At 41.0% G+C, this 27,305-nt stretch overlaps 1 protein-coding gene across 1 annotated transcript in view; it reads left to right on the plus strand.

Moving 5' to 3' along the window:
* Positions 1-25,675, plus strand: part of PRKCH (protein kinase C eta) — a 234,948-nt gene extending 209,273 nt beyond the window's left edge. Inside the window, exons 13-14 of the mRNA XM_039240767.1 lie at positions 22,970-23,113; positions 24,411-25,675. Coding sequence (XP_039096698.1) covers positions 22,970-23,113; positions 24,411-24,557 — 291 coding nt within the window. The 3' untranslated portion in view covers positions 24,558-25,675. The remainder of the gene's footprint in view (positions 1-22,969; positions 23,114-24,410) is intronic.
* Positions 25,676-27,305: the final 1,630 nt, after the last annotated feature.

Genomic DNA, 27,305 nt, shown 5'->3' on the forward strand with positions numbered 1-27,305 from the left:
CAGAGGGCTGAGACATTAAAATGGAAGTGTGATCAAGGAAAAGCAAGAAAACAGTTAAGAGCACTCAAGACTTAAGGAGAGACACCAAGGAGGAAAGGCTTCATCTGCCTGTGGTGGTGAAGAACCTGCTTCCACAGCAGGGCAGTCCAGGGACAAATCGTGTTACCTTGGGCAAATAGTTTAATTTTGCCATGCCTCAGTTTCCTCATCTGTACAACTAGGGTATGAGATAGTGTGTGCTTGGAACAGTGTTCTGCATAGAGCAGGTGCTCAGGAGGTGGCCACTAAGGTCATTAATGAAAATTGGGTGCATGAAATGGTTTTTAGATTCCATCCTTTGCAAAATGATTTCTTTGTTTATTGTGTCAGGGAAAGGGTTTAAGGTATCAAGTCACGCTTATAAACAATACAGACAGCTTTCTGGTTTTAATTGCAACTTGATTTAATTAGACCAATATAGTTTTTACTGCTAGAAGAAACCTTAGAGATTGTCTCTTGTCTATTCCAATCCCCCCATTTTATAGATAAGGAAACTGAGGCCCAGAGAAATTGTGACTCACCAAAGGCCATGAAGCACATTTCTTTAAACAAACAAATTAGAACCCTTGTGCATTATTCATGGGAATGTAAAAAGGTGCAGACACTGTGGAAAATAGTATCGCAGGCATTTCCTCAAAAAATTAAACATGACCACATGGTCCAGCAATTCCATTTCTGGATGTATCGCCAAAAAAAATTGAAAGCAGGGACTTGGACAGATATTTGTATGCCAGTGTTTATGGCAGCATTATTCACAATATCTAAAAGGTGGAAACAATCCAAATGTTCATTGACAGATGAATAGATAAACAAAATGCGGTAATACGCATACAATGGATTATTGTTTAGCCTTAAAAAGGAAGGAAATTTTGATACATGTTACAACAATGATGGACTTTGAAGGCATGCTTAATGAAATAAGCTAAACACAAAGGACACATGTATGATTCCTCTTACGTGAGGGACCTAGAATGTCAAATTTATAGAAACCAAAAGCAAAATGGTGTTTGCCAGGAACTAGGAGAGAGGGGTGGGGAGTTTGTGCTTAAGGGATATGGAATTTGAGTTTTGGAGGATGGAAAAAGTTCTGGAGATGGATGGGTAGTGATGGATGCCCGACAGTGTGAATGTGCTACTGCGCTCTGCACTTAAAAGTGGCTAAGAAGGTAAATGTCACGTTCTGTATATTATACCACAGATTTTTTAAATAATAGGAAAAAAACCCAAAACCAATAAGAACACCACAGACATGACTAGGGTAGAGGCTGAAGAATAAAAGGAGGTTGGAGGATGGGGCTTAGGGCCCACTAAGGTTCAGGGGGTGTTCGTGGAAGAGAATTCGGTAAGGAGGTTAGGAAGGAATGACTTCAGGTTGTATAAACATCCAAATCTAAAACGTGTCTACTAGTTTGACTTGTGGCAAAATAGGCCAATGGTTTTACAAGTTAGATAGCTGAGACATTTTTAAGAACTCTGAACAAGCCTTCATTTTGTTGTGCAATTCCAGCTCAAAATAAGGCACATTACTTCCTTTAAAAATATTGACTTCAAGCCCTGCCCTTTTCCAGGATTTTGCAACCGCCTATGATTCCGGAAGCCCGGTGACTTCAAGACTTCCTAATGTTGACTGTTGACTCCATTGACTGGTGTCTTGCGTGGTCCTAAAAACTGTCAGGAGGTCCTCCATGCTAAGTTTTAGACTGTAATCACTTGTCATTACCCTTAATTTTATAGAGCATGGTGACTATTAGAAACATATACACAGAATTGCTGACATGAAAAAATCTTTAAAAAGCAGTATGTCTAAATCCCTGGTTGGTAGATGAAGCTGGGACCCAGAGAGGTGAGCCGACTTCACATGATAGAGTGGAAGGAACACGCACCAGTCTGAGAAGCATGCAACCTCCTTCCACTTCTGCAGCGGCTCTTCAGCCTCCCTGTGCAAAGCAGGGAAGATGATCCTACCAGTACCCACTTAAAATAAGGGAGTACACATGAAAGCATTTTCGAAGTGGCATGCACAATGCAGGAGTAAGTTATTAGTATTGTTGAGTTATGGGTAGTAATTTCATAACATACTGAGAGGTGTCATTTTCATCATCCTCTCCTTGAACAAGATCCACCAACATTACCAAGGTTATTAAGTGGTGAATTGTAGACCAGGCTGGGTTCAATTTTTATTCCAGAGAGAACTGTATTGTGTTTTTCTAGGAGTTTCTATCTAAACCAAAGACACATATGTGGGATGCAGAGAGCCAAATAGATACTGATTGACCTCTTCATTTAACAGGCATATATCCATGCATACATGCATAGCAGCCATGGGTCTGCTGTGTTCAGGTACTACACAAGGGGCTGGGGGTGCAGGGAGGACCAAGATGGACATCATCTTTGCCCTTCAAGGAACTGAAGTCCAGCTGGGATAGGGAGGAAAAAAGACGTTAGCAAAAGAGATCATACAAATAATGATATACTTACAACTTGATTGTTTTTTAAAGTCTTAGATGCTTTGAGAAGCTATAACAGGTAGATGTAACCTAATGTAAGTCATCAAGGGAGGCGATCCTGAGGAAATGACATTTAACCTGAAGCCAAAGGCTGAAGAGAAGCTAGTCGGATTCCAAAAGTACACAAAGATCTTAAGATAGAATCCATTTGAGTAACTCGCTGGCAGTGTGGCTGGACTGTAGTGAGCCACTGGGGTTGTAGGAGATGGAGCTGAGTCTGAAGGACACTGGAGGCCACGGGAAGGAGTGCCAAGATAAGTCAGTGAAGGATTTCAAGCTAGTATGAGTGACAAAGTTGTTCTTTTCATGTTTAAGAGATCAGCCTGAGTATTTATAAAGAGATATTGGAGAGCAGACAGAAGCATTTACAAATGAAATATCTGGGATTATTTTTTCACAATAATCCAGAGGTAGCAGAGAGGAACAGATGAAACAAGATTGGGCATGTATCAGTAAGTGTCAAGGCTGCATGATGGTTACATACTTGTGTATGTTTGAAAATTCCCAGGGGCACCTGGGTGGCTCAGTCGGTTAAGCATCCTATTTTGGCTCAGGTCATGATCTCATGGTCCGTGAGTTCAAGCCCTGCATCGGGCTCTTTGCTGACAGCTCAGAGCCTGGAGCTTGCTTTGGATTCTGTGTCTCCCTTTCTCTGCCCCTCCCACCCTTTAGAGCTCTGTCTCTAAAAAATGAATAAACCTTAAAACAAAAAGAAAAAAAAGAAAATTCCCATAATAGTAAAATTTTTTAAATCAATTGATGTGTGTGTGTGCACATACACAGGCACATATGTATACACACACACTTTGAACTTGTATAACATTGATTTTATACACACACACACACACATTACAGACTAAAAAAGTGAACTTGGCCTTCATTAATGCATCAAAATGGTTTCACAACACAAATATACAAACAGAAGAAATAATGTGAGTCATGTAGCAGCTAATCTTTTTTTTTAATCTGTCCAATCCAGCCACATTTTTTTTTTCAGTTTAGTTTTGAATTTATTATGAAACATTTCAGTAACAATGGATCTGGATCTAGCTATGCCTTTTGATTGCCAGTACGAGTCTCAAGGTCCTGGACTGGGAGTCTACATCATCCTGGTTATTTTTATGCTACAGACAAAATTAATCAGATTTTAGCATTCTCATTCTTCAACATCCATGAACGGTCTCCGTTCCCAAGAAGTATTCAGCCCTAAGTTGATTAGCTAAGTGAACCTCAAAGAAGGATTTTTTTTTTTAAACAAAGAACAGGAAAAAGAGACCCCTCATGGTAAGCTCTGCCCTGAGCTGCTCCCCTCCTACCCTGTGGGATCCTTTCCTATGGGCTGGGTCCTCCCTTTCCCACCAAGGCAGGAAGGGCCAAGATCTCAAGCCAGCCCTTCACATCTGCTCCCTCCACCACTCTCAGTTGTTGGGCCATCCCTACTTGACTTCCTGAGATTTCCTGATGCTCTTTTTTTTGGAACATAAAGTCAGCACTGTTACTGGAATTGATGTCCGCTGGATATTTTGCTTGCCTTTTTCTTTTTCCTTTGAAAGGAAATGCTTTTTGAATTTCTTCTTACCTTTTAAAATGGAAGGTATTAGGGGTACCTGGGTGGCTCCATTGGTTAATCATCTGACTCTTGATATCAGGTCATGATCTCACAGTTGGTGAGTTCAAGCCCTGCGTCTGCTCTGATAACATGGAGCCTGCTTGGGATACTTTCCTTATCTCTCTCTCTCTCTCTCAAAAATGAACTTTTTAAAAATGGAAGGCATTATTATTCTTCCTGAAATCTGTTTGGATATTCATTTACATAGCATACCATAAAGTCAAGTGTTAAGGAACTTGTGGCTTCATATAGTGTAATAATGTCAGTGAGTCTCCTGAATGAGGAGTGAGGGAGTATTCTTGTCCCATGTTCCACAGAAAGTGAGTGGTTGAACAGGCTGGGCCCCAGGGTCTGACCCAACAAAACTCCCAGCCCAGTGTTACTTTCCTACTTTAGCCCTTTCCATCATCACCTTTACCTCCACCCCTAAGATTGTGGACTTTTAAATTTTTTGTGTCCGGATGTTCAAACATTTCATATAGACATGGATAGAAGCAGAGGACTTGCTTGTGAGGACACCCCTGTGGCACAGAACCATTGGGAAGAGGAGAACTGGAACAAACACAGCTTAGCCCAGGACTTCTACTTGGGAAAAATTCCCAAATCATTAACAGTGATCCTCACAACTAAAAATAACCATTCCATGCACTCAAAACTCCAATGAGAAGATCATTTTTATTTGCTTTTTTGTCTCTCATTTCTCATCATCCCTTTAAACGTGTATGTGAATGCTATATGTCCAAGCCCCAAAAGCAAAACAATCCCACCCATTCAGTCTCATAGATTATAAAAACAGGCAATACCCAAAGGAGTGAACACAGAAAAGAAATATGAAGACACACTTGTGTAAAAGCATTCCAGACTTATGACTTGAAAAATGATTTTTTAAATGTTTTTTTAAATTGGTTTCAGAATAATGCATGCTTTCTGTTGGCTGAGTTTCCTTAACTGGCACTAAATTATCCCCCAAATGCTAATAATCATAACACAGATGAAAATATAGTTTGCTTAGAGTTTCTGTGGTTGCACTGAGTTTTACCTTCATGTATTTCCAAAAAGAGAGACATGGGGAAGTCCTCACGAATCCGCAGAGCTTAGGAAGGTGATGGCCCTTCTGTGAGGTGAGTGTTCTTTTGTGCTAAATCATCTCCTAGGAGGGATCATGAGGCTCAGTGCTGACTCAGGTGGAGTCAATGCCCTTTTCTGTGAGCTCACACAGGTGGCCAGGTTAAACGAGTGCTGAGAGGAGTTTGGTGCATTCTCCTAGTCACCTTTGTCAGTTCAGGAGACATTGTAAACTTGGCATTAGGGGGAGATGACAGAGTGCTTTTGTTCTTAAGCTTTATAGAGATTAAAGTTGTGTGTGTACTTGTGTGGGTTTACCTGTCATCACACCTATCAGATTTCATCATCTGCATTGTCTGCAGGAATCCTGTTTGCCTCTGTGCACAAAGGGGAAATCACAATCAGTGCTGGGATTCTCTTTTAGCCATGAGTGCGTCCCACGTCTGTCACCAGGCAGTTGATGAGAGCTGCATTGAATTTGACCCTTTCCATTTCCTACTCCTCTCCTGGAAGAAGTTGAGATGCTTAAGGGAGGTGTTCAGCCAGAAGGAGACTGAGGAAGTGGAGGCAAAACTGGGGCCAGATTAAGGTAGAGGATCTTACTCTGGATTGTTAGAACTGATTTTTCATACACTGTGATGGGGAAAATCGAAAAGAAATTTACTGAAAGATCCTTTAGCAAGAGAGATGGTTAACATGCAGCCAAGCAGCTCTTCACTGGAACTGGAGTTCCCATATGAGGAAATGGAGCTGCTCCACAGGCCTCTGCTGAAACTGCTAGTGCAATTAACACCTTTCAGAAATGAACTATTTCCTTACAGATAGATCAATGCTAGTGTTGGCAGAAGACAGAAAAACACTAGCAGATTGATCTTCCCATAGACTTTTTATTTGGTATTTTTAAAATCGTATTTTATTAAAGTTACTGTACTCAGCTTCCTTCCCCCTCATTTTAGCTTATAGATTTACTAGGAATAGAGGTCCTGATGTTTTATTTGTAGCTGGCAGTGTGACGGATTTTTTTTTTTAATGGAGCACTAATACTACTTGCTTTTTTTTTTTAATTTATTTTTAAAAAATTTCTTAGGATGAGAGAGAGAGAGAACGTGCGAGTGGAGGTGAGGGGCAGAGGGAGAGAGAGAATCACATTCAGGCTCCACATTCAGCACAGAGTCCAATGTGGGACTCAATCCCGTGACCCGGGGATCATGACCTGAGCTGAAGTCAAGAGTTAGACGCTTAACCAATTGAACCAACCAGGCGTTCCCTCCACTACTTACCTCTTTAAACTACATATCTCAGCCAGGAGAATAAAGACGTCAGAGGTTTTGTAAAATGAGCACGGAAACCCTTTCTATGTGGTGGTTTGCCGAAAAATGCGGGTCGGAAGAGCTTTTTGTTTTAAGTTGGAAAAATTTTTGTGAATGGAACTAGAACACTTATTTTCTTTCATGTGTCCTTTCCAACTATCAAAGACTGGTAATTTATAGCAGCTGATGGTTAGGTTTGGTTCAGACACCAAAGATAGTGTGTATCCTAGATAAAGAGTGGTATTGGCCTGGGTTTCACCAGGAGGAAATAAAAGGCGTTGTGTAGTGTCCTCTGCAGATCATTGTTTAGTACTTGCTTCCTTTAAATAGCTACATGTCAGGGGATCACACCTGAAAAGAAGTAGTAGTGGCCACAGTTAATAGAGCTTCCTTTTTCTTTAACACTTGGGAGTTACTGGAGAGCAGAAACCTGACCTGTCAGTAAGAGCTGCTTGAGACTGGATTGCCAGGAATAAAATCCTATTGGCCAACAACATTGGTGGTGGCACAAGTGCCTGATCTTGGGTTTCTGTCTCTAGGACTCACCTCTGACCTTTACCTTTTTTTAAACCAACATTGTCCTATGACTTGGGTTTTAGGGGAAGCTATAATGATTATTAAACACAGGAAAATTAGAGCAGTAAGAGTACTGAAAAGGAATTAAGTAGATGCCCACAAAAAGGCTGCTGGATTCCAATCACTGACAGCATGAAAAATATAGCCAACAAATTCATTACAGATTTTAGCACTGTTTCTACCCCATTGCAGGACCAATAATACAGGGTATTTATTATACTGACTTTCATGAGAAGGAAATAAACTACACTGTATACTCTATCTCTGGAAGATAGGGAATATTCTGAGTTAGGTTAGTTACAAGTAACTTAGCAGTAAGATGTTGATTGATTGGCATTTTCAAATATATACTCACATGCCCTCTTCTTCAGTGTCTCGCCCAAGGAGATTCTTGAACAAGCTTTGTTTCATTTTATTGTTTATAAAGACAAGTCCACTTGAGACCCAAGGAAAATGTGGCTTTTCTAGCTGAGGGGGATATAGTCATCTTCAAAATGTCAGTTTTCTCCCAGAATTATAATGATAAAACCAAAAAGAGACAAAAGATAGGATAAGATTGTAGACTCTTGATATTAGCATAGTCCATGAAAGGCATTGGTCTCCCTTCCCACCTGATGTCAGATAGGTCATCCAGTATCCTTGACAAGTCATGGAAGTTCTTCTTTGAATGTTTTAAATAAGACAGTCGTGCTCCTTATAGAAAACTCTCTCTATCACTTAATGGCATGGAGTGTGAAACTTAATTGTCTTTATAAGCTTATATATGCTCCCTTCACTCCAACTCCCTAAATAGATTTTTCCTACTTGGAACTGCCTCTTATAGCCAACACCTCTTCTGGTATTTGAAAATATCAACAGTGTCTTTCTATCCTTTTTTCTCCAATATAAATATGCCTGTTGTTCAAAGTAAGGCAAGGTAGTCAGACTAAAGGATTCTTTGGGTTCTTTCCAAGACTCTTTGTTGTCTCTCCCTTCTCTTAGTACCTGCTGGTCACATGGGCCACCACAGGAAGTATACAAAAATAAGCACACAAAATGCTCTGCATTCTCCTTCACAGGTGTCCTGAATGTCACCCACGATTCCTCCTGACCTGTCAGCCCACGCTCTTTTTTTATCCAGAAAACAAATGAGAGGATTGGTTGCCTCAAGAGATGGTTTAGCACAGTAACTGAAAGCAAAGGCTTCTAGTGCTAGATAGAAGGCCCGAGTTTGAATCCCAGCTCCACCACTCCCAAACTGGGTGGCCTTCGACAAGTTACAGATTGGACTGTTCCTCAGTTTTCCAGTATGTAAAAAGGGAATGACAATCAGGGTTGCTGTAAATATCCTATAGAATGAATTTGAAACACTTAAGTCAATACCTATTGTAATGCAAGAACATATATATAGAGTAGTAGTAATGGCTACCACTTATTAAGCTATAACATTTACAAAAACTATACCATTTTTTAACTGAAGTACAGTTAACATACAATGTCGTATTCATTTCAGGTCTACAACACAGTAATTCAACAATTGTATGCATTACAAAATGGTCACAATGATAAGCATAGTTACCATCTGTCACCGTACAAAATTATTGCAAAATTATTGACTGTATTCCCTATGTTGTACTTTTCATCCAGTGATTTATTTGCTTTATAACTGGAGGTTTGTACCTCTTAATTCCCTTTACCTACTTTGCCTATCCCTCCACTGGCAACCATCAGTTTGTTCTCTTCATGTAGGAGTCTGTGTTTGGTTTTGTTTTGTTTTTTAGATTCCACATATAAGTGTAATCATATGCTATCTGTCTGACTATAATTAACATAATACCCTCTAGGTCCATCTGTGTTGTTACTAATGTCAACATCTCATTCCTTTTTATGGTTGAGTGATATTCCATTGTGTGTGTACCGCATTTTCTTTATCCATTCATCTATTGATCAAAACTTGGGTTGTTTCCATATCTTGGCTATTGCCAAAAAAATAATGCTGCAGTAGACATAGAGATGCATATATCTTTTCAAATTAGTGTTTTTGTTTCCTTCAGGTAAATACCCAGAGGTGGAATTATTGGATCATACAGTATTTCTTTTTTTTTTTCAAGGAACCTCCATACTGTTTTCCACAGTGGCTGCACCAGTTTACATTCCCACCAACAATGCATGAGGGTTCCTTTTTCTCTACATCTTCATCAAACTTGTTGTTTCTTGTCTTTTTGACATTAGCCATTCTGACAGGTGTGAGGTAATAGCTCATTATGGTTTTAATTTGTATTTCTCTGATGATTAGTGATGTTGCACATCTTTTCATAGTCTGTTGGTCATCTGTATGCCTAATTTGAGAAAATGTCTATTCAGATCCTCTGCCCATATTTTAATCAGATTGTGGGGTTTTGGTGTTGGCTTGTCTTTAAGTTTTTTCTGTATTTTGGATATTAACTCCTTATTGGATATATCATTTGTAAATATCCTCTCTCATCCAGTGTGTTGCCTTTTTGTTTTGTTGATAGTTTCCTTCACTGTGCAAAAGCTTTTTATTTTTGGTGTATTCCTAATGGTTTATTTTTACTTTTGTTTGCCTTGTCTGAGTAGACATATCCATAAATATGTTGCTAAGGCCAATGTCCAAGAGACTACTGCCTGTTTTCTTCTAGGAGTTTCATGGTTTCAGGTGTCACATTTAGGTCTCTATCCATTTTGAGTTTATTTTTATGTATGGTATAAGAAAGTAGTCTAGTTTCATTCCTTTGCGTGTAGCTGTCTAGTTTTCTCAGCATTTACTGAAGAGACGATGTATATTCATGCCCTCCTTTGTCATAGATTAACCATATGTGTGGTTTTATTTCTGGGTTTTGTTCCATTGATCTGTGTGTCTGTTTTTGTGCTGGCACCATCCTGTTTTGATTACTGTAGCTTTGTTCTTCTCTTTCAACATTGCTTTGGCTATTGGGGGTCTTTGGTGTACATACAAATTTAAACAAATAAATGGAAAGATATGCCATGCTCATGGATTAGAAGAATTAATGTCAAAATGTCAATACTACCCAATCTACAGATTCAATGTAATCTCTATCAAAATCCCAATACTACTGTTCACAAAACTAGAACAAAGAATCCTAAAATTTGTACCATTCTTTTTCCCACTCCTACAGCTGCTCCTTGCCCAAATCAGTCTGGATCCGGATCCCTGTGAGCTTTGAGAATGGCAAGATGGTCTATTGCCATAGGTGTGCAGCTTACTAGTTCCAGCCCCACCTAGTAAATTCCATTCAGACCCAATCTGAACAAGCTAGAACAGCTCTCCCTCTCTTGGCTTTTCCAATATTCAATGGCAACACCATTCTGTAGAATAAACTGTACTTGAGAAGATTGGTTTGCTTCCCAAGAACTATTCAAAAAATCCATTTTCCATCCTTTCCACCTGCCCCCAAGACCTATCCCAACCCCCAGTGGGTTGCAGTGTCTCATTTTAGGTTTAAATGTCTGTCTTTGCCTTCTCCTATGGAAAAGTGACTTCCCAATGCCAAGTCAAAGCCCAGGTGTGTCTCTCTTCCCCTGCTGCTCCATCAGCCAACTCACATGCCTTGTCGCTCTTACGGCTGCTCTGGGCTGGATGGTGGTTCTGGGATAGGTCATTCCCAGGTCTGTGCCTCACCAATGCAGCTGGCACAAAGGGCTACAAAAAGAAGTAGTTGCTGAGTGGTCTTCATAACCAGTCTAGACTCTGCCTGTTGACAGTGGCAACAGATAGACATATGACTGTTACATGCACACACAGGCATTCATTTTGTTCACCCCCCAGGGTGGCTATCACCTGTGCACCCATGGTGGGGTTGGCCATCATAGCTGTGAGCCCTATTCTATTCTGTGTCCTTGTGTTCTTTCTCTGCACTCCCTTCCCAGCATTCTCTGTAGAGCCTTAAAATGCTTTCTTCCCATTTAGGAGCATCTTCCTGGAACATTGATGGGAATGTCCCGTGGCATGGTTTCCTTCCCTCCCGACTCACCAGCATTAACCCTTTCTGCCTCTTTGGTCTGAAATTGGATGAAAGGAGAAGGTCATTTTGTTTGTCCAACAGCTAAATCCAATTATTAGGAGAAAATACAGTGTTTTCTCCCTCTTGGAAGAAAATCTTATTAGACTAATTGGTCTGTTTATATAACTAGTCCTCTTCCTCTGAAATCAGACAAATTCTGAAAGAGGAAAAAATAGCTATTGCCTACATTTTAATGAGTTTCAAAGTATATTTGGAACCTGTTCTCTCAAGACACAGAGTTAGTTTAAACTCTATCCTCTGGAACATTCAACAGTTCCAAACTGAAGCCACCTCCTGTGTAGCAGAGCCTATGAGACATCAGAGTGCTGCCCCCGGCACCAGATTCACAAAGAAGTTGCCCCATCCTTCATCCTATATTCAGTATCTCCCTTCTGTTGATAAGTGGATACTACTGCGCAATAAAACATGAGTATTCTTTGTATTTCTTGTTTTAAGATGGTCTTTAGAAATCTTTGCTGTCAGAAAATCTGTTTTCCAGAGACCACCACAATGACCCCACTGTTGGAACTCAGGACTATGAAAGCAAAAACAGACCTCGGTTTATCTTTCCTGGCTGCAGAGTTGAGTAGCAGGGAGAGCAGCTTGAGCCTCAGGGTCAAGGCTGATGTCACACGTTACTCTTGGAGGCGTTCAGTTCATGCCCCTGGCTTTAGGTAGAACAGGATGGACCTACAAGTGGTTTAACAAGATGTTTGCTAATACGTTTATTGAGGGCTTCCTTTGTGCCAGGCATTTACTTTTCATAACAACCTTATAAAGTACAGGAAAACCTCCATTTTATAATTGAGGAATCTGAGGCCCAGAGAAGTTAAGAAATTTATACAAGGTCACACAGTTCATTAGTGGTAGAATTGGTGTAGAAACACAAGGAGTTGAACTGCAGAGCCTAACCAGTTTACCTCTGTGCCTTATCAGAGGACCTCTTCTTTTTATTTATTTATTTATTTTTCTTAGTTTATTGTCAAGTTGGTTTCCATATAATACCCAGTGTTCATCCCAACAAGTGCCCTCCTCCATGCCCATCACCCCCCCTTCCCCTCTCCCCTACCCCTGTCAGCCCTCAGTTTGTTCTCAGTATTCAAGAGTCTCTTATGGTTTGCCTCCCTCCCTTTCCCCAACTATATTTCCCCTTCTCCTCCCCCATGGTCCTCCATTAAGTTCCTCCCAATCCACCTATATGTGCAAACATATGGTATTTGTCCTTCTCTGCCTGACTTATTTCGCTTAGCATGACACCCTTGAGTTCCAACCCATATTGCTACACATGGCCAGATTTCATTCTTTCTCATTGCCATGTAGTATTCCATCGTATAGATAAACCACATCTTCTTGATCCATTCGTCCGTTGATGGACGCTTAGGCTCTTTCCATGTTTTGGCTATTGTTGAAAGTGCTGCTATGAACACTGGGGTCCATGTGCCCCTATGCATCAGCACTCCTGTATCCCTTGGGTAAATTCCTAGCAGTGCTATTGCTGGGTCATAGGGGAGTTCTATTGTTAATTTTTTGAGGAACCTCCACACTGTTTTCCAGAGGGGCTGCACCAGTTTACATTCCCACCAACAGTGTAGGAGGGTGCCTGTTTCCCCACATCCTCGCCAGCATCTATAGTCTCCTGATTTGTTCATTTTAACCACTCTGACTGACGTGAGGTGGTATCTCAGTGTGGTTTTGATCTGCATTACCCTGATGAGGAGGGACACTGAGCATCGTTTCATGTGTCTGTTGGCCATCTGGATGTCTTCAGAGGACCTCTTCTATCCTTCATATATTCTTCCTTGATGTGCAGAGGGCTTCCCAGGACATTCTGTTACAAACCTGGCCTAAATTGCTTACACTTCGCTGTAGAGCTACCTTCAGGAGGGCACGTGACTGTTTTCCCCTGTAGTTGTGCCATTTCTGCAGCCTTGAGAGAACTGTTAAGTTTCTCATTCTCAGGGCAGATGTATCTCTGGGTGCTTCGGTACCTTCTAGTTAAATTCCACTTTAATGAGGACCCCAGAAGGAAGGGGAATATGAATGAATCCATGCAGTCTTGACCCCTCTTCTGTCCCTGCTCTCTGGTTACCTTGACACTTAGATTTGGGGTGGAATCAGATTTTCCACCCTGGCCTCTTCACTCACTCTTTGCAGCTTATAAAGTGCTTTCATTGACTCTAGAAAATATCCTGCTTCCTTTAGTAAATGTGTCCAGAATCTTTCATGAAGTCACTTTATTTTCCTCCTTGGCTGACTTTCTCATTTGGACCACAGTCAGGGAAAAGGTCAGTTGAGGCGAGGCAAGTTTAAGTCTGACCTTAGATGCGGACAGACCATTGCTCCAAACATCATTGTTGCTAATTTGTTTGGTATTTGAAACACATTAGGGGCATAAGGAAACAGAAAGTTTTCTGTAAAAGGATTATGCCATTACTGTTCACAGCAGTAGAAATAGTGTTTAGGGAGAGTCCTGTACCTGGCCTAGGGTGCAGGGCCCCTCTACCCCTTCCAACCCTGTACACCTTATTGCATCTTTGGAGGGTTGGTCATGAAGGGACTATACTCTCCTCCTTGGGATGGTCCCTGTCCTGGTTTCTGTTTCATTCATCAACTCCCCCCCCCAACCTTTTTTAAAAAGTATAGTTGACACACAATGTTACATTAATTTCAGGTGTGCCACATAGTGATTTGACAAGTCTGTGTTAGCTGTGCTCACCACAGGGCTAGCTAACACCTGTCACCATACAATGCTATTACAATGCCATTGATTCGAGTCCCCATGCTGTATCGTGTATCACTGTAACTTTATTCATTCCCTATCTCCCATTACCCTTCACCCATTTTGCCCATCCCATCCCCACCCAGCCTCCCCTCTGGCAACCATCCATTTGTTCTGTTTATGGGTCTGTTTCTGCTTTTTAATTTTTAGATCCCACATACAGCTGAAATTATATGGTATTTGTCTTTCTCCGACTTATTTCACTTGGCAATAATACCTTCTAGGTCCATTCATGTTGTCACAGATGGCAAGGACTCATTCTTTTTATGGCTGGGTCATGTTCCATAACTGATCTCAGTGGCCACTTGGGTTGCTCCCATATCTTTGCTGTTGTAACTATTGCTGCTATAAACATAGAACTGGCATGTGTCTTTATGAATTAATGTTTTTGTTTTCTTTGGGTAAATACCGAGAAGTAGAATTACTGGATTATATGGTATTTCTATTTTTAGCTTTTTGAGAAACCTCCATACTGTTTTCCACAGGGGCTCCACCAGTTTACATTCCCACCAATAGTGCATGAGTGTTCCTTTTTCTCCACATCTTGCTAGCTCTCGTTATTTCTTGTGGTTTTGATTCTAGCCAGTCTGACTAGGTGAAAGGTGATATCTCACTGTGGGTTTGATTTGCATTTCCTTGATAATGAGTGATGTTGAGCATATTTTCATGTGTCTCTTGGCCATCTGTAGGTCTTTGGAGAAATGTCTATTCAGGTTCTCAGCTCATTTTTAATTGGACTACTTGTTTTCTGAGGTTGGGTTGTATAAATTCTGTCTATAGTTGAGATATTAACCCCTTAATGGATATGTTATTTGCAAATATCTTCTCCCTTTTAGTAGGTTGACTTTTCATTTTGTTGATGGTTTTCTCCACTGTGAAAAAGCTTTTTATTTTTATGTCATCTTAATAATTTAGTTTTGCTTTTGTTTGCCTGAGGAGACATACCTAGAAAAATGTTGCTAAGAGATTCTGCCTGTTTTCTTCTAGGAATTTTATGGTTTCAGGTCTCACATTTAGGTCTTTAACCCATTTTGAGTTTATTTTTGCCTATGGTGTAAGGAAGTGGCCCAGTTTCATTCTTTTGCATGTAGCTGTCCAGTTTTCCCAATGCCGTTAAAGAGACTGTCTTTTCCTTATTGTACTACTCCTTTGTTATAGATTAATTGACCATCTAAGCATGGGTTTCCATGCTCTCTTTTCTGTCCTATTGAAACATGTGTCTGCTTTCTGCCAGAACCATACTGTTTTAATTACTGCAGCTTTGCAGTGTATCTTGAAATTTGGGATTGTGATACTTCCAGCTTTGTTCATCTTTCTCAATATTGCTTTGGCTATCCAGAGTCTTTTATGGTTCCATACAAACTTTAGGATTATTTGTTTTAGTTCTGTGAAAGAAAATACTGTTAGTATTTTGATAGAGATTTTATTGAATCTGTAGGCTGCTGTGGGTAGTATGGACATTCTAATAATATTCTTCCAATCCATGAGCATGGAATATCTTTCCATTTGTTTGTGAAGTCTTCAATTTCTTTCATCAATGTTTTATACTGTTTAGAATACAGGTCTTTAACTTCTTTGGCTAAGTTTATTCCTAGTGATTTTATTATTTTTGATACAATAGTAAATGAATTATTTTCTTTTTTTTTTTTTCTGTTTATTTTTGAGAGAGAGACAGAGCATAAGTGGGGGAGGGGTAGACAGAGAGGGAGACACAGAATCTGAAGCAGTCTCCAGGCTCTGAGCTGTCAGCCCAGAGCCTGACATAGGGCTCGAACCCAAGACCTGCCAGATCATGACCTGAGCCAAAGTTGGACCCTTAACTGACTGAGCCATCCAGAAGGCCCTGGATTTGTTTTCTTAATTTCTCTTTCTGCTACTTTGTTATTAGTGTACAGAAATGACAGGGGATTTCTTATTTTTCATAGGGTTTTTTTGTTTTTTTGTTTTCGGTGAAGTCTTTAACCCTAAAGACTATGTACAGTATCATGTCATCTGCAAATAAGTTAATGACAGCAGTTAACTTATTCCTTGCCAATTAGGATGCATTCTTTTTCTTGACAATTACTGTAGCTAGAATTTTCAGTACTATGTTGAATGAAAGTGGTGAGAGTGGACATCTTGTCTTGTTCCTGATCTTAGAGGAAAAGCTGTTTTTCCCCATTGACTTGATGTTAGCTGTGGGTTTTTCATATATGACCTTTATTTTGTTGAGGTATGTTCCCTAGATCTAAGCCCACTTTGCTGAGAGTTTTATCATGAATAGATGTTGAATTTTGTCAAATGCTTTCTCTGCATCTTTTGAAATGGTATGAATTTTATTTTTCACATTGTTACTGTGATGTAGCACATGATTGATTTGCAAATATTGACCAATCTATACATCTCCAGAATAAATACAGTTTGATCGTGGTGAATGGTCTTTTTAATGGATTGTTGAATGCAGTTTGCTAATATTTTGTTATTTATAGGACTTTTGCATCTATGTTCATAAGAGAAATTGACCTGTAGTTTTCTTTTTCTGTAGTGTCTTTGGTTATGGTATCTGGGTAAGGCTGGCCTCATAGAATGTATTTGGAAGCTGTCCTTCTTCTATTTTATGGAATAGTCTGAGAAGAAGAGGTATTACATTTTCTTTAAATGTTTGGTAGAATTCATGTGTGAAGCCATATGGTCCTGAACTTTTGTTTGTGGGGAGATTTTTGATTACTGATTCAATTTCATTACTAGTAATTGGTCTGTTCAGATCTTCTATCCCAGGCTCAGTTTTGGAAGATTATGTTCCTAGGAATGTATCCATGTCTTCTAAGCTGTCCAGTTTGTTGGCCAATATTTTTTGTAATAGTTTCTTCTAATTCTGTGTATTTATGTGGTGTCAGTTGTTACTTCTTTCTCTTTTCTGATTAATTTGGGCCCTCTTTTTTCCTTTATGAGTCTAGCTAAAGGTTGATCAATTTTGTTTATTTTTTTCAAAGAACTAGCTCATCATTGTTTTAGTCGATGTTTTGTTTATTTCTGTTCTTAGATCTTATTATTAACTTCCTTCTACTAACTTTGGCCTTTGTTCTTCTTTTTCTAGTTCCTTTAGGTGTGAGGTTAGATCATTTGAGATTTTTCTTCAGCTAGGCCTGTTTTGCTATAAATTTCTCTCTTGGAACTACATTTACTGTGGCCCATTTTGGACTATTTGTGTCTTTATTTTTATTTGTCTTCATGTATTTTTTTTTTTAATTTCTTCTTTAACCCATAGGTTGCTTAGTAGCATGTTGTTCAGCCTTGACATGTTTGTGTTTTTTTCATTTTCTTTCTTATAATTGATTGCTAGTTTCATACTGTTGTGGTCAGGAAGTTGCACAATATGATTTTAATCCTCTTAAATGTATTGAGACTTGTGCTGTGGTCTAACATGTGATTTATCCTAGAGAATGTTCTATATGTACCTGAAAAGAGTGTCTTCTGTTGTTTGGTGATGGAATGTTCTGTATATATCCATTAAGTCCATCTGGTCTAATGTGTCAGTTAAAAACATTGTTTTATTATTGATTTTCTGCCTGGATGATCTATCCACTGATATAAATGAGGTGTTAGAGACCCCCACCATCACTGGACTGTCAATTTATCCTTTTATGTCTGTTAACATTTGATGTATTTAGGTGCTCCAATGTTGGATGCATAGATATTTATAATTGTTCTAACCTGTTGTTGGCTTGATTCCTCCATCATTATGTAATGCCCTTCTATGTATTGTGTTGCAGTGTTTGTTTTAAAGTCTATTTGGCTGATAAAAGTATTGCTTTTTTCCTTCGCTTCCTTTGGCATGGAACTCTTTTTCCATCCTCTCAATTTCAGTCTGCATGTATCTTTAGTTCTGAAGTGAGTCTTTTGTAGGCAGCATATAGTTAGGATGGCAGAATGGATGAGAAAACAAGAATGCAATATACCTATTTCTTTTGATTAGAGCATTTAGACCATTTACATTTAAAGTGATTCTTGATAGGTATGTACTTTTTTGTCATTTGTTCATTGCTTTCTGGCTACTTTTGTAGTTCTACTCCGTTCCCTCTTTTCTTACTCTTTTTCCTTGTGATTGATGATTTCTTTAGTATCATGCTTGACTTTCTTTATTTTTTGTGTATCTATTATAGGTTTTTGGTTTGTGGTTACCCATGAAGCTCATATAACATCCTAAATATACAGAAGTCCATATTCAGTTGATGGTCACTTAAATTTGAACATATTCTAAAGGAACTTTTTTTCACTACCTGCTCCATGTTTTCTGTATACATTGTCATATTTTACATTATTTTTATTTATAATTTTCTTCTAATTATGGTCTTTACTCTTGCACTTAAAGAAGTTCCTCGGGGTACCTGGTTGGCTCAGTCATTTAAGCCTTTGACTTTTGATTTCAGCTCAGGTCATGATCCTGGGGTCGTGGGATCAAACCCTGAATCAGGCTCCATGCTGAGCATGAAACCTGCTTAAGATTCTCTCTCCCCCTCTCTGCCCCCCCCCCCACCAAAAATGAAGTCCCATTAACATTTGTTATAAGTTCAGTTTAATGTTGATGAACTCATTTAACTTTTATTTAGGGAATTACCATTCAGAATTGAAGAGATCAGGAACCTTGCTGTTTAGAGTATTCTTGGTTTTAGGTTTTTATCTCTTGGCACTTTGAATCTATCATGCTACTCCCTTCTGGTCTGCAGAGTTTCTGCTAAAAAGACAGCTGATAGCCTCATGTAATTAACTGGTTGCTTCTCTCTTGTTGCTTTTTAAATTCTCTCTTTAATCCTTGACATTTTAATTATTATGTGTCATGATGTGACACATCATGGGTTTTTCTTGGGATCATCTTGTCCACAGCTCTCTGTGCTTCCTGAACCTAGATGTCTAGATTTTCCCCCAGGTTAGGGAAAGTTTTAAATTATTATTTCTTCAAACAAATTTCTGTCCGTTTCTCTCTTCTCTTCCTCTGGGACCCCTATTATGCAAATGTTTGTTTGCTTGATGTTGTCCAAGAGATTTTTTCATCTTTTTGAAAAATTCTTTTGCTTTTTGCTGTTCAGCTTAGGGGCTTGTCTTTATCCTGTTCTAGATCTGTAGTGAGGGCGACCAGAAGCCTCCTGATATATGCCATTCTGGGGCCATTTGGGCATGATGGCTGGGCTTGTGTGGGCTAGGGGCCTGAAACTCACTGAGGTGGAAGGCTCACTAGGGCACTAGAGCTTGAGCTTGCTCTCCATGCTACCAAGGTAGAAAGGGGTCGTGCATCATAACACATGCCAGCCCCTCCAACCTGGAGAGATTTCCAGCACGTGTCTTGCCATTTGTCAGGGTTCTAGGGCTGATTGCTTTATATTCTACTTGTGCTTTAAAACTGTATTTTTTCTGTGCTTCTGGGCAGTTGAATCTACCAAAGGTCCCTCCATAACTATTCCTCCCCACTTCAGTTTGCAGCATTGGGTATTCCCTTTATCATCATGTTATCATGTCTTGATCTATCTTTTGTTGTGCAAAAGCTGTTCAGTCCTCAGTTTCTCTTCAGGAGGAATTGCTTTATAGATAGGTATGGATTTGGTATGTCCATGGATGAGGTCAGTTCATGGCCTTCCTATGTTGCCATCTTGGACCAGAAGTCCCACCCACCCTGGCATCTTTCTGTCCCTATGCCAGGTCTCAGAGCCATACAGAGTCAGTGAGTGAAGCCAGCTAGGTGTGAGACAATAGGGAATGGTGGGGCATGTGGCTGACTAAGGATCATATGCTCTGTCTAAAAAAGGCAGCCACTGCTTGACTCTAGGCCATTTATATCAAGAAGTGCAGGTTTAGTGTTCCAGAATATCTTATTTTGCAAGAGAAATTGGAAAAATTGACTTTAAATGGACACTTCCTAGTTTTTACATATTTGACAAGTAATTAAAATTATTTTAAAACATGCCATGTGAGCCCAGTAAGAGGTCTGAGGCCTGGGGTCGGTGTTATGTCTGTACTTTCTCTCCCTCTCCACAATCTTGCCTACCCTACCTGCGTCATGTCTTGCCCTCACACCAAATGTTAATGTCTCAAAGAGTTAGAGCTCTAATCCTGGCCTGAATCCTGGATTTACATGACTAGTCATCTCCTTGGGGGATGTCTGCATACCTCAGATGCAAAGCCTCCCAGATCTGCACACTGTAAGGTCTTGAGAAATTCTGGTTTTCTTTCGTTCCCCCAAAATACTGCTATTAACTACTGTTACTATGATTAATATTACCAACAATCTATTGCCTTTCTTTTATTACTTATTTTTGCTATCCAATACCACCCCTCCATCAGACAGCCAGAATAGACCTTTGTGACCCTGAACTCCTGTTTACTCCATTTACTGCAAGACCAGCCAGTGTGAGTTTGGGTCCATTCTTCTTCCACAAGCCCTCTAGGACTTGCTCCTCATTTTTCCTTCCCACTAACCAGAGACCCTTCTAGTTTCTGAACTTGTCCAGTCTTTTCAGCTATTTTCTCAGCCTCTTAACTGTTCACCTACCATCTCTTACCTCTTTGTTGACTGATTCAGGACACTGGGGCTAGTGTCATCTCCCACCTCATAGGCCAGCTCTCATCACTCATCTCTCCATAGGATGTTGGTGGCTCCTATGGGCTGCCCCTCTCCCAGCTCCTCAACCATCCCAATGCACCAGTCATATTGTAGCATATCAGGTATTTCCATGCACCTGTGCTGGCTCCTGGGCACAACTGTCATCTTCTTTCATGCCTGTACTGCTTCTATTCATCCACTTCCTCTCCCATCAAATGCTCCCGCTTCCATAGGGTCATTACTTGCTTTCTCATGACCAGTCCCCTGTGCTACTCGCCCAACACTTCAAATCTCTGCCCCATTCTGCTCTTCTCATTCCACGCAGCTGTGCTTTCCCATAAAGTTTGTTGGCAAGTTCTTCCCCCTTCACTTGATCAGCCCCTTCATGGGGTGATCAGGTCTTTGTCATCTATATCCTCACAATGGCTAGTTCATTGCCTTGCAGACAGTAGACACCAGGTAAACCTTTGTAAATGGATGCCCCTTTTAAGTATAGAGTAGCTGTAGTAGCTAAAGGGCTCAGGACAAGATATTAAAAATTCAAAACAAAACTGCTTGGCTATTCAGGACTTCTCAGAACCTAAGAGAAAGTATCAAGCTAGTGAAAGGGTTATTCTGACTGTCTCCATTTCCAGGGATGCAGTTTTTAGAGGAAGAACAGCTTTGATTTGGTCTACTTTCCCTCATGGGGAAAGTGTCCCTTGGAAGTGTGGCTTCAATGCCAAGGGCAAAGAAGAATGGACAAAGTCTGTTGGACACTGGGCTTTTGCCACCCTGGCATTGAGAGCCATGCACTGTTCCTCTTGCTCAGAAGAACAAGTTGTACCCACACACTCACAAGATGCCCTCTGCTCTCATCATTGGCAGGCCTGAGAATTTCCCACACACCATCTAGGTCTGTTCTATCATCCTTGCAAATTAGCTTTTTGAATAGATGCCTACTCCATCAGGGATTGCATCCCATTGATGTTCCTACGGCAAGAACCTAGCCCTTTTTCTTGTGTATTTTCCCCTTCCTTTCCAAACGTACAGGCTGAGCCCCGAGAACCCAAGCAGCATAAAGACCTCACTCTTATAGAGCTATTTGTGAGACATGTACTTCCTAAATCCATGTTGACCACGGTATATGCCTGGAGTGCAAACTGCCCCCATTGAGTCATTGTCACTCTGAAAGCCCCCTTTTCTTTCGGATTCCCTCTCCAATCCAACCCCTTGCATTCATGGTCAGTAGGAGAGAGGAGAAGCTATTAAACCCCCTCAGCATCTGCATTTTTTTATTAGCTCCCTTGAAAAGGTTTTTAACATTTTAAGAGTTCTGTCCTGTCACATTGGCTTAGGGCTTTTTACAGCCTTCTCCTTCCATAGGATCACTTTTATTTGAAGCAACACTGGACACTGTGCAGCTTTGAAGGCCTGGCCGGGATGGCCACCTCCAACACTACCTTTTCATGTCTGTACACCTTCAACAAGATTGGCTTTTTATTTACTCTGGAAATTCCATTCTACAGCAAGTTCTGTGAATACAGCGTTACTTTTATCTTGTACTCATCACCCTTGGAAAGCAGTGTTTGAGGATGGTCTTAAATTGATATAAATTTTAAAACTTTTTAATCCAGGGCAATTTTTATTTTGAAAATGCAAAGTTATTTTAAGGGTCTTTAAAATTGGAAATTACATTTTGGTCCTGAAAAGTGAATTCTCCTGGACCAATCCTTGGTTAAGTAAGACAGGATCAGAACATCTTACTGGCCTTTTAGTCAAAGTAGATTTAGTTCCAGATACCTTGGTAGGGGCTCAGCCCCAGGGAAGCTTCCCAATTGGTATACAGAGGATCTATAGTGTATATATATATATACACACACACACACATTGCTTAAATGGTCCCAGTAGCAGGATTTTCAATTATTAAACATTTCAAAATGGGCAGGAGGAAAAGGAGCATCTTTGTTGCCTAAAGAAAAGTGGCCAACTTGGAGTTTGTTTTTTGTTTTACTCTCTCAAAGCTTCTTCCCACAGGTCTTCAAAAGAATGACTCTCCCTCTTCTCTCTGTGGTCTTATGAGAGAGCAGGAATCCTGGCCGACTGGTCAGCTCATTAGAAAAAATGGCGCAGCTGTTCTTAAAAGTAGCCCTATTCATAAGCTGTGGGCTGTCGACAACTGCAGTGTGGGAGAAGGGCACACTTTTTATAAAGAGTCTCTTTAAAAGGGAAAGAGAAATACATGGTTTTTACAGTAAAGAAAACTGGACCCTTCAGCTTTTAGTGGCCACGTCTGAAATGGAAGTGGCAAAGGCCATAAATACACACAAGCAATTGCGCCTTACAGGATGATTCATGTTGGCTGTCGTGCCCATAATGGAAAATTCAGCTCGTTAAGCAAGATTGGCCAGAAAGCCTTACATAGGCTCCTCTGCCAGAGCTGATGCCTCCCATCTTGTGACATCCTTGTATGTTATTGAATGATTGACTCTCTTTCTCCCCCTCTCAGTTCATGACGAAGAACCCCACCATGCGCCTGGGCAGCCTGACTCAGGGTGGTGAGCACGCCATCTTGAGACATCCTTTCTTTAAGGAAATCGACTGGGCCCAGCTGAACCATCGCCAAGTAGAACCACCTTTCAGACCCAGAATTGTAAGTGTCCAAGACCGGCAGAACAGACTTTCTTCAAATGTCTTTATGACTCTGTTGAGCAATGGGATGGTCCCCTATGGAATAATCAAACCAGAGGTTCAGCCTGACATTTTGCAGGGCAGCCTCACCCAGGAGGAGGTTCACCCTTGAAGCAGCATCTCTCTCTGCACAGGTCACTTCTCTGAAACTCTGCACCTCTTGCTTGCCCTGGACCCATCCTCTCTCAACTGAGGTTTACACTTCCTGGGGTCTAAGAGGCTTGAAGCTTTCCAGGTTTCCCAAACTAGTTGGACTGAGAAATTCATTTGTTCCTATACAGCCTCCTCCAGCTCCTTAGGGTGCATTTCCCAAGCCCTCAGAGGAGGAGAAAGGGTAGGTGAAGTGCTACCCACCTCACTGAACCTGGCTTCTTGTCTTGGAGAGCCTGGGTCTGTACCAGTTACCACAGCACAGAGCTCAAGCCTTTTGACTGGAGAAATGCTGGCAGCACCAGGGGTACCTTCCCAAGCAAGGCAACCAAGCCGGGTAGCGTTCCGGAGGGTGGTCTAGCTCTTGGTTGGAGAACTAAGCACTTTCTCATCTGTGGGTCAAGAGATAGAAGAGAAAGGCAGCATTTATGTTTTCAGCCTTGGTTTATAAAGATGTAAAATAATCAACATTTCTAGATGCACAGCCAGCTTAATCAGTAACAGTCCCTAAGATTGAACGGCAGATACCCAGCCATAAAACTACTTCCTTTAAAGGGCCTCTCCATGCCAGCTCCATGGGGATGAGGGAAGGCTTTGCCAGCAGGGCATCATGGATCCAACTGGTGAGTAAAGTGAGAGGCAGTGGTTTCCTAAACTCCGCACTTCCTTGTCTTTCAAGAAAATCTCTTCACACCTAAGGCCCTGTGTATAAACAATAGGTAGTGTGAACTTACACTCTGTTGACAACCAAGCATGCATGTCCCTCAGGAAGGCCTGTTGAGAAGCAGCACATTGGTGAAATACAGAATAAAGGGTGATGGAGACCACTGGATCAGGTGACCAAATTAACTGCTTTGCCCCTGAGCCTGAGGCCAATCTGCTCAGCAAGATTTTCTTGGGGTGGGTGAACTAGTGGTTACCGAATGCTATACCATACCCAGTGCCACAGAAAATATCGTGCTCTTTAGCCATAATTGTTAGCACTGTAAATAATGCTACTGAAAGAGTTGCAGCACCATTCTCTGACCTCCCTGGAATAGGCTCAGGCCCAGGGAAGATGAGGAAGTCTCGCATGCCTAAAAGAATGATAACTTGTTTCCTTTTCACAGAAATCCCGAGAAGATGTCAGTAATTTTGACCCTGACTTCATTAAGGAAGAGCCAGTATTAACCCCAATTGACGAGGGACATCTTCCTATGATTAACCAGGATGAATTTAGAAACTTTTCCTTTATGTCTCCAGAATTGCAACCTTAGCCTTATGGGGAATGAATCCCAAGGGGATACAGATTTCCCAGGAATTTCCTTCATGGGGCATTCCCTTGTGTCAGCCTTAGAACAAGAACCTTACCTTCAGAGAGCAGGTGGAAGACTCTGAAGGACAGAGCTTCAACTCTTTCACATCCTGAGGAAGCCATGGTACTGGAATGAGATTTCATGAAGAAAGATACTGCTCAACCTTTGAGTTTCCAAGGCTATTTTGGGCTTGGGATATTAAAAGGAACCAACAGAAGAGAAGGCATGGAGAAGCAACTGGATCCTAGAAATTGAGCCACAGCAGCTTTTTACTGCAAAAGACCAATCAAGACTTCCTGTGGCCCACTCTGTGCTCTCCATTAAGCCCAGGAGCCCCTAATACTAGCAGTGTGCCAGCAAGTCTGTAAATGCTAATCAAAAATTTGAAGATAAGGAAATGCATGGCTTTCCAAAGAGAATATTATTCTCTGAGGAAACAGAAGAGCATCCAACTTAAAGCCCTATCTTGAAAACGTATGTTGAAAACACCAAGATAACCATTCCAGCTTCTGGTCTTATATTTACTTTAATGGATATTTATTGAGTGCCCAGTGAGACAGTGCCCAGGACACTTGCTACAGTAAACCTACTTGTGTTCCCTGAACTTTCTTTCTTCAGTCCACTTCTTTACCTGAATGTTGTTTGCATTCTGTGAAATGCCACCTCCACATTGCATAGATCATGCTTCTTTGTCTGCACATAACTTTTTCCACGTAAGAGGGCTCACTGCCACCACAGCAACTATCTACATCCCCCACCACCAGCAGGTGAGGCAGACGTCCTTGCTGTCTGCTGACTTGTGAAATCTTACTGGGGACAATGTGTTGATACGGCTCTGAACTCAGTGAAGAATCGTACACCACTCATGTCAACGACCAGACTTAGGACTCCTACCTTAGCAGGTTATTTAAGTTATATTTTAAGAGACAAAAGTATTTGGTATGCATTTTATTAATTAGAAATGGCTCTTATAAAAAGGACGTTTATCAAAAAAAAAAAAAAGGACCTTATGTACTCTGTATATGCAGTTGGAGAATTTTGTCTGTCTGGAAATAAATGCATTTTGTAGCAAAAGGAAACTTTTGGTCTAGAAGGATTTGTCCCATGGCCACTAGGAGAGGAAATACCTTAATTAAAAGTTCTGAGCAGTATGGAAAGGGTCTTTAAAGCTAATACCTGAAAGGTTAGTATAACTTATGTGTCCCTGAAGTGGGCATACGCTATTACTGACCAAAGCTTCTGTTCTGAATCAGGGTAATACCTGCTAAGCATTATTGCAACATCTCAGTGCTTAGGCCTAATGTTTATGGGAATGAGAAATAAAGTTTAGTGCAAGTTCAATGGCCCTCTTCTAGCTTATAGATTATGCCATCTGGAAAGTATAGCAAGGAAGAAAGAGATGGAGGGGCGCACATCAAATGGCCCAGAACGTGGCCTCCCTCTACAAACAGGATGAGGAATTTCAGAGCAGATAAGGGGGAGCTAGCCAATATTGAAAATCTGTCCTGAGCTTTTTGTATTGCAAGCTAAAAAAAAAGACTTTTGAATCAACAGAGTCACTAGAAGCCTCCCTTTGCTTTTGTTTAGCACTGAGCAGTTCATAGGCACACTCAACTTACATAATCTCACTGCGTCTTCAGGTCATTCTACCACGGTTTCCCATGTGAATTCCATGGCACGTTTTATAAATGAGAAGAGAAAAGCTCAGAGAAGTTTAGTTGGTTTCCCAAAGGTTTCAGAATTGGCAAGGAATGCCTCTAGTCTACAGTCTAAATAAATCAAGTTCTAATCCAACAGACTAAGGGAAAGGGAGGGATTTTTCTATTTGCAGGGGTAGGGGAATGAGCTGCAACTTTCATGGCTACACTGCAGCTCAATCTTCTAGTACGGTGTGGCACTGATGAGCCACTGGACATAATCTTTTATCGGTGTGGAGTAAATCAACAATAAAGTACGCCTCCCATGTTTGCAAAATCCATTATAGCCCCACCCAGGACCCAGATTGTCCTCTTTAGTGACTCTAATCAACTCAGCAGCTCTTTTCTTCATAATCTAGTCACACTGCTACCTGTATTCCCCTAGTTTTGTTTAAGTCCATTCTTTTAATTCCAGGCCTCCCCATGGAATATCAACCTTCATGCTATCAGAGGATTACCAGTGCTTCTCCTCCTCCCTCTTTTCTGGGAGAGAAGAGTTTCAGTATATTTACCTAAAACACCAGGAGGCTGCAAGTCCAGGGTTAGGGCTCCCCTTCACATGTTAATTTGTTCTCCTAGATCTTGTCACACGGTCACCCGCCCATACTTCCTGCAATAGACTGGACACAAGCCACTTGATCAGCAGATGCTGAGTCTGCTGGCAATGCCAGGTTCCCCCAGCTCAGCTGATAGCATGGAGGTCAAGACAAGGTTACATTTACCCTTCCCTCCAGTTACCATCTTGCCTATTGGATAAGAAATCTTCCCCTCAGGCCTTATCACCCTCCTGTCCTCCCCAGCTTGTCCTCATCCCCATGTCCATCTGTGCTACTTTCCCAAGCTAGTCCCCGTTGAAGTAGACATGTGGCCTTGAGTCTTTAAAAGGAGATGAATGGGGCACCTGGGTGGCTCAGGTGGTTACACGTCCAATTTCGGCTCAGGTCATGATCTCATGGTTCATGGGTTTGAGCCCTGCATCAGGCTCTGTGCTGACAGCTCAGAGCCTGGAGCC

This window comes from Hyaena hyaena, unplaced genomic scaffold (genome assembly GCF_003009895.1).
Source record: "Hyaena hyaena isolate Hyena2069 unplaced genomic scaffold, ASM300989v1 scaffold_181, whole genome shotgun sequence".
Taxonomy (NCBI): Eukaryota; Metazoa; Chordata; class Mammalia; order Carnivora; family Hyaenidae; genus Hyaena; species Hyaena hyaena.